Source organism: Mastomys coucha, unplaced genomic scaffold (genome assembly GCF_008632895.1).
Source record: "Mastomys coucha isolate ucsf_1 unplaced genomic scaffold, UCSF_Mcou_1 pScaffold22, whole genome shotgun sequence".
NCBI lineage: Eukaryota > Metazoa > Chordata > Mammalia > Rodentia > Muridae > Mastomys > Mastomys coucha.
Window position 1 is genome coordinate 243,494,646 of NW_022196905.1, and position 8,098 is coordinate 243,502,743.

At 40.7% G+C, this 8,098-nt stretch overlaps 1 protein-coding gene across 2 annotated transcripts in view; it reads left to right on the top strand.

Moving 5' to 3' along the window:
• Positions 1–13: 13 nt before the first annotated feature.
• The window catches only part of Lrrc36 (leucine rich repeat containing 36), a 54,600-nt gene continuing 46,515 nt past the window's right edge, over positions 14–8,098 (top strand). For both annotated transcript variants that reach the window (XM_031341174.1, XM_031341173.1), the window contains exon 1: positions 14–109. In XM_031341174.1, the coding sequence (XP_031197034.1) occupies positions 40–109 (70 nt within the window). In that variant the 5' untranslated portion in view covers positions 14–39. The remainder of the gene's footprint in view (positions 110–8,098) is intronic.

The following is an 8,098-nucleotide window of genomic DNA, read 5'->3' on the forward strand; positions in this document are numbered from 1 at the left end:
GTCGTCTCGCGAGCCGTGGCAGGTGAGCGGCGGGCGCGAATGGCGGAGCAATGGGATCTGGACGAGGAGTGCCTCCGCCGCCTGGGGGCGCTGACGCTCGAGCAGCCGGGTAGGGCCGGGAGGGTGTGGATCTGGAGCGTGGCTGAGAGGCTGTGAGGAAACTGTGGTGTGTAGCCCTGGGAGCCCCAGGCAGAGGCCAAGGAACTGCACAAGAGCGGTTCCTGAGGCGAAGAAAGAGGAAATCGAGGCAGAAAGTGTTAGTTACCCTGAGGTGCGGAAGCTGAAGTAATAGGAGAGTCAGAGGCTCGGGGTGAGGAGTTGAAGGAGAGGAGGAGTGTGGAGTACTGACAGGCAGGAAAGGAGCCCTGTGTGGCAAGTGACAGAATCTGACAGAAAGAAAGAAGTCAGCCGGCCTGGTGGTGCATGCCTTTAATCCCAGCATTTGGGAGGCAGAGGCAGGAGGATTTCTGAGTTCGAGGCCAGCCTGGTCTACAGAGTGAGTTCCAGGACAGCCAGGGCTACACAGAGAAACCCAGTCTCGAAAAAACAAAAAGAGAAGGAAGGAAGGAAGAAAGGAAGGAAGGAAGGAAGGAAGGAAGGAAGGAAGGAAGGAAGGAAGGAAGGAAGGAAGGAAGGAAATCAGTCTCCCTAGTGGGATGTTGGTGAGAGAAAGAAATGTTGAGAAGGGCAAATGTGGTGGTGCGTGCTGTTGAGGAGGCACAAGGCGGGTGTGTGTGTGTGTGTGTATGTGTGTGTGTGTGACTTGGGCAGTTTCTGACACTTCCCGCCTAGGAGGACTTTTCCAGTCTGGTGCAATGGGAAAGGACACCCTATTCCGTTATCCTTTGTGAAGAAATTCCAGACCAGAGCCTTTCTTTGATCAATCTTTTAAAAGCTCCAAGAGGCTTTATGTGAAATACTAAGCGATCAGCCAGTCGTTTAGCTCAGTGGCCAGCCCTGCCTTCGTTCTAGAGGTAAGGCTGAGTGAGCTAACCCTGCCTTTGACAGGGTTGATGCACACGGCTTGCTTTCTGAGTGTCTAAGAAAGAGGAAAGCTGGGAAAGCCTTCAGTGTTCCTAATTAAACTCCTAGCTCCCTAGTAAGTTAGTTATATCATTATCGCCACTCATTGGGGTAAGTGCCCTACCTGCATTTAATGTCTTATGCCGTTATGATTCCCGTTTTACAAATCAATAAAATTAAGTTAGACTCTTGCCCGAGTCACAGCGGATGGTACTGACAGGGTTTATTAATCCAAGACTGATTCCAAAGCCTGTGCTATAACCATAACAAATACTGATAAATCAAACAGGTATTAATCTTTTTTCTGTAATCAAAGATAATAGTTTGATTAATGTATAAATTGATGCAGATCTCTATATCTATCTGTCTGTATTTGTATAAGATAAGGTTTCATGTGTCCCAGGCTGGCCTCAAACTTGACACTATGCCCAGTTGTATGGAGCTCTGAGGAATCAAATCTAGGGCTCAATGCATGCTGGGCAAGCATTCTACCAACTGAGCAACATCCTCAGCACAACATAAATTTTCTTTTTAAAACTATGAACCTGTCGGGTAGTGATGCGCACGGCTTTAATCCCAGCACTTGGGAGGCAGAGGCAGGCAGATTTCTGAGTTCGAGGCCAGCCTGGTCTACAGAGTGAGTTCCAGGACAGCCAGGAAAACAGAGAAACCCTGTCTCAAAAAACCAAATAATAATAATAATAACAATAATAATAATAATAGTAATGATAATAATAATAATAAAAAAGATAACAGAATCCTGGAATCACTTGTCTCTGCCTTTCCAGTGCTAGAATTACAAGCAGACCACTACATCTATCTGCCCAACATTTGTGTGGGTACCAAGGATCCAGTCCTCAGGCTTATGTGGCAAGCATTTTATAAACTGAGCTCTCCCCCCCAGTCCAGAATTTATTTATTTATTTATTTATTTATTTATTTATTTTTAGAAATGTTCTGTTTATTTTTAATTGTCCATAAAATATCTTTAAATGTAACAGTCTTGTTACATTTTTCTCTGGAATACATTTGTTTTCTGGGCTACTCCTGTGATTTCTAATATAGTATGTCAAGTACTACCTCTAATACATTGTGCTTTAACTACAGCAGTAACCTCTGCATGTGTGCATTGCTCAGGTTAGAATCCAGAGCCTTATGCATGCTAGGCAAACACTCTACCGCTGGGCTACATCTCTACCCCAGTGATAACTTCTTTTGGAGGGAGGGAAGGCTGAGGTAAGGTCTTGCTCGTGTAGCCTTGGCTGGCCAAGAACTCACTGTGCAGAGCAGGCTGGTCTGGAACTCATGGAGCTCCACCTGCCTCTGCTTCCAGAGTTCTGGGATTAAAGGCATGTGCCACCATGCCTAGCTATAGTAACTCTCCTAATATCAGATATTCATATAGTAGTATCATTTCTCTGATTGAGCCATATATTTTTTAAAAATCTATATAAAGTGCACATGCCAGTTTGTGTGTGTGTGTGTGTGTGTGTGTGTGTGTGTGTGTGTTTTAAATCTTATTTGATCTAAATATTCCCTACTTTCCCCCTTGGATTTTCATCATATTTGAGGAAACTTGCCTCATTTGTTCTGAAGAGTTCATTTACTCACTCTATCCCTAAAATGTTTCTTTTTCTTATTTTCTGTGTTGCCTGTGAGTTAGTAGTTACATGAGGTTTAAGCAGGTTCAGATTTGATTATGCATGCCTTTCCACAGATTGTTTCATGGATAGCACTGTATATTTCTATAAGGAAATATGTAATGCCTGGTATTCTTTGTCTTTGGAGTAACTATTGGCCATGCTTGCCCAGGTCTGTTGATTCACTAGGAATTACAAAAAGTCCATTGTTCTTTACTAGTTTGACAATTCTATAAAGAATTCTATAAACAGCAGCCATTTGTTGTTGTAAGGTACCAGTTGTGTAGGAAAGGCAAGACTGATGTCTGATTTTTTTTTTATTATTGTTATTTGTTTTTCTGGCATTTATCAGTTTTAAAAGTGAGTTTATTTCTTTGAAGGTGACTAGTGAGCACTGCTTTACTTTCTCTGAATCATTATAAATGCATTGATTCAATAATATTTGGTGTGTTCTAATCCATTCTGGTTATTACTATAATTGATGCTAATGGGAGATCCTTTCCCTTTGATTCATGAGGACATTTTAAAAAGCTTTGTTTAAAATTTTTTATTGTCATTAGAAACAAGCTCTATGATAGGTTATTAATTCAGTTTCCTAGTGTAGTTATAAATGGTTTTCTTTTTTTCTCCTTTAGTTTTATGTTTTATTAGTTTAAAAAACTAGAAGAGAAAGTAATGGCTTTGTAAGAATATTTGCATCCATTGTTTCTGTGAATCTATTCCTCTCATCCTTCCCCATGTGTGGTGGTTTGAATATGCTTGGCCCATGGAGTGGCCCTATTTGGAGGTATGGCCTTTGTACTGGCTGGTTTTGTGTGTCAACTTGACACAGGCTGGAGTTATCACAGAGAAGGGAGCTTAGTTGGGGAAGTGCCTCCATGAGACCCAGCTGTGGGGCATTTTCTCAATTATTGATCAAGGAGGTAGGGCCCCTTGTGGGTGGTGCCATCCCTGGGCTGGAAGTCTTTGGGTTCTATAAGAGAGCAGGCTGAGCAAGCCAGGGGAGGCAAACCAGTAAAAAACATCTCTCCATGGCCTCTGCATCAGCTCCTGTTTCCTGACCAGCTTGAGTTCCAGTTCTGACTTCCTTGGTGATGAACAGCAATATGGAAGTAAGCTGAATAAACCCTTTCCTCCACAACTTGCTTCATGGTCATGATGTTTGTGCAGGAATACAAATCCTGACTAAGACAGCCTTGTTGGAGGAAGTGTGTCACTACAGGTGTGGGCTTTGAGATCCTTGTCCTAGCTGCCTGGAAGCCAGTGTTCTCCTAGCTGCCTTTAGAATTCTCAGCTCCTCCAGCACCATGCCTACCTAGACACCCCCAATGCTTGACCTCTGAACCTATAAGCAAGCCTCAATTAAATGTTGTCCTTGATAAGAAAGAGTTGCCATGGTCATGGTGTCTGTTCACAGCTGTAAAACCCTCAGACACCATGCCTGCCACACACTGGTCTTCCTCCCCTAGCAGCTTCCCCTTCTGTTTTCATTTTGGAGAGAGATAACTTAACTTTTGTGTTTACAACTAAAATGAGATTTTTGTCCATTGAGGTATGTATCATGTATATATTTTGGTTTTATGTGTATGAAATTCTTTGCCTGCCTGTGTGTCTGTGCATCATATATGTGCCTAGTTCCAGAGGAGACCAGAAGAAGGCATTGGATCCCCTAGAATTGAAGTTAGCTGTTATATGGTTGCTGAGAATTGAACCTGGGTCCTCTGGAAGATTAGTTACTGCTCTTAACCACTGAGTCATCTCCCTAGCCCCTATTCTATTGTTAATCTATATGATAGTGCTGTGTTTGATTTGTTCTTTGATCTATGTGTCGTTAACACTTTATGAGTGCTGGAACCAAATGCACATGTTATTAGCAGCCTGCCCATCATGCAAGCCACAAAAGAATACTGTTTCTATGACAATTTATTAGTTGAATGATGATCCTGGTATCCTGTTCTTCAAACGAGGCTGCAGTGAAAACCATGAGAAATCCCGCACATCACTGGTGGGACCACTAATTGCCTGTAGCCTTTATCACAATAGCAGAATCTTAGAGTATGAGATTATTATGTGTCATAAAGTCACCAAGACACTGTTGCCAAAGTCAGGATACTTTTAAAAAATATATTCACATGCTATAAAATTCAAGGTCTTTTAGAACATTTGCAGGGTTGTATAACTGTTGTAGTTTGCTTATGGGTGTTGTGATAAAATATTCTGGCCAAGGTCTATTCTGGAAAAGGTCTACCTGACTTATCCTTCCAGGTCACAGTTCATCATAGAGAGAACTCAGAGTAGGAACCTGGAGGCAGGATTTGTGGAGAAACTCTGCTTACTGACTCAATGTTTGCTTCACTAGCTTTTTTACTCGGCCAAGGACAACCTGTACCAGTTAACATTCAAGAAAATCCTCCACGGACTTGCCACCAGCCAGTTTGATCTAGGCAAAATTTTAAGTGAGGCTGTCTTCAGATTGACAGTTAGTGCTAACTAGGACAACAATCACTTCCAATATCTAGCTCCAGAATGTTTTCATTGACCTTTTAGAAAATCGCTATATTTCCCACTTTTCATAGCTGCTGGAAATCACTAATCTAATTTCTATCTTTGTGAGTTTGCTTCTTTTGGATATTTCCTATAAATGGAGTAATATGTGTCCTTTTCTGTCTGGCATATTTTGGAGGTCTATGTATATTTTAGCATGTATCAATAATTTATTACTTTTTATTAAAAGACTTTATTTTTAGAGCAGTTTTAGATTTACAGAGAATTTGGGCATAAAATGCAGAGTTCCCATACACTTTTCTTCACCTACATTTATCCCCTATCCTCCGGCTTCCCTTATTAGTAATAATCTTTCCATGATTATTTCCATGATTCAATTATAGCAACTGCTATAATTGAACTAATGTTGACACATTTTTAGCTGAAGACTACAGTTTATATTAGGTTTTACTCTATGTTCTATAGTTCTGTGAGTTTTGGCAAATTTATATTGTTCCATGTCTAATATTACAATATCAAACAATGGTAATACCCTAAAAATCCCGTTGGTCTAGTGATATAGCTCAATGGTAGAAAGCTTGCCTAGTGTGCAAAGCCCTAGGTTTAATTAATAGTACCTTAAAATTAATAAATGGGAGATGGAGAAATGCCTTAAGGATTAAGAGCAGTTATAGGTTGCTCTGGGAGAGGATTCAGGTTTAATTCCCCCCCATCCACAGTCATTTTCAATTCCATTCCCAAGGGGATCTGATGCCCTCTTCTGGCCACTGTGGGCACTGCACACACATGGTGTACAGACCTACATATAAGGCAAAGTACCCATATATAAAAAATAAAATAAAGTGCTGGCGTGGTGGCGCACGCCTTTAATCCTAGCACTTGGGAGGCAGAGGCAGGTGGATTTCTGAGTTCGAGGCCAGCCTGGTCTACAGAGTGAGGTCCAGGATAGCCAGGGCTATACAGAGAAACCCTGTCTCAAAAAAAAACCAAAATAAATAAATAAATAAATAAATATAAATATAAATATAAATAAAAGTTAAAATATAAATAACTCTGGACCTCATCTATTTATTTCCCTCTTATCCCAAACTCATGACAGTCTCTGACCTTGTTTGCTTGATCATTTGATACAGGGGCTCACTATGCATAGCCCGGTTGGCCTTAAACTAATTATACAGCCTAAGACGTACCTTTTAGACTTATGGGCTTCTCGCCTTGGCTCCCAAGTGCAGACATTATGCCTTTCCCTACCACTGATGTTTTCACTGTCACCTTATTCAGAACGTTTCAGAGTTGAAATCACACACTATCTAACTTGTTGGTTTCTTTCACCTGACAACAGATGCATAAGGTTATTCCATATCCAGCTGTGTATGGCGACACACATTTGTAAATCCAGCATTTGAGAGGTGGCAGCAGAAGTCTCAGGAGTTCAAGGCCAGCCTAGGCTACACAGACCCTGTCGCAAACAGGCAAAGGGTTGGGAATAGATCTCGGAGGCAGAGTGCTTGCTTGGTGTGTGTAAGACCATAGGTTCAACGAGCACTGCAAAGAAAGGAAGGTTCTTCCATGTCTTTGTGTGTTTTGGTTACTCATTCTTCTTATAGCTGAATATGTTCCACTGAGTGGATGTACCATGCTTTGCTTATACATTTCCCTATTCAGGACATCCTGGCCACTTCCAAATTTTGGCAACCATGAATAAAATTGCTATAAACATTCGTGTGCAGTCTTTGTATAGACATAAAGTTTGGGCTTGTGTGAATCAATACCAAAGAGTGTGAGTGCCAGGTAATATGAAAAGATGTCTTCAGCTTTTCAAAAGTGCCAAACTGTCTTAAGTGGTAGCAACAGCATTTGCATCCCAGTCAGCAGTGACCTTCCAGTTGTCCCACAATCTCATTAACACTTAGTGTCAATATTTTGGATTTTGGTAATTTTAACATGCAGTGGTATCTCATTTTTTTCAATTTGCTATTTCCTAATGACTTACAATGTTGAACAGTTTTCATTTTTGCCATCTGTGTACATACACACACACACACACATATGTTGCAAAGAAATGTATATGTGTGTGTATACATATTTTTTTAAAGTATTTGTTCAGATCTTTCCATTTATTTTTAAAATTGGTTGTTTATTTCATTATTGTTGAATTTAAAGAGCTTTTGGTATATTTTGGATAGACACTAATCTTTTCTTGGAGAACATAGTTAGCAAATAACTAATTCTGCCACTGTGTGAATTAGCTTCTTATTCCTGTAACAAATACTTAAGAGGAATCATTGTTTCAGAGGTTTCAGTCTATGAATAGGTGGCCTATTGCTTTGGGGCTCATGGAAATCTGTATTCCATACACAAATGAAATGATGCGGTCTTTGTCCTTTGTGTATGGCTTCTCTGTTTTTTTTTTTTTAAGATTTATTTATTTATTATATGTAAGTATACTATAACTGTCTTCAGACACCCTAGAAGAGGGTATCATATCTCATTACGGATGGTTGTGAGCCACCATGTGGTTGCTGGGATTTGAACTCAGGACCTTCAGAAGAGCAGTCAGTGCTCTTAACCACTGAGCCATCTCTCCAGCCCCGGCTTCTCTGGTTTAACATAAAATCTTCAAAGCCATCTGTGTTACTGCATATATCAGAATTTCCTCCATTTTTACTGCTGGACAAGATTTCTTTTTATGTATATTATATACGTTGCTTATCTGCCCATGGATGAACATTGATGTTGTTTCTACTTTGGGGCTAATTATGACTAATGCTTCTGTGAACACTGAGGTACTAGTCATGTCTCAGTCTTGCTTTCTGTTGTTTTGGATAAAAGTACTCAGAGGCCAGGCAGTGGTGGCACATACCTTTAATCCCAGCATTTGGGAGGCAGAGGCAGGAGAATTTCTGAGTTTGAGGCCAGCCTGGTCTACA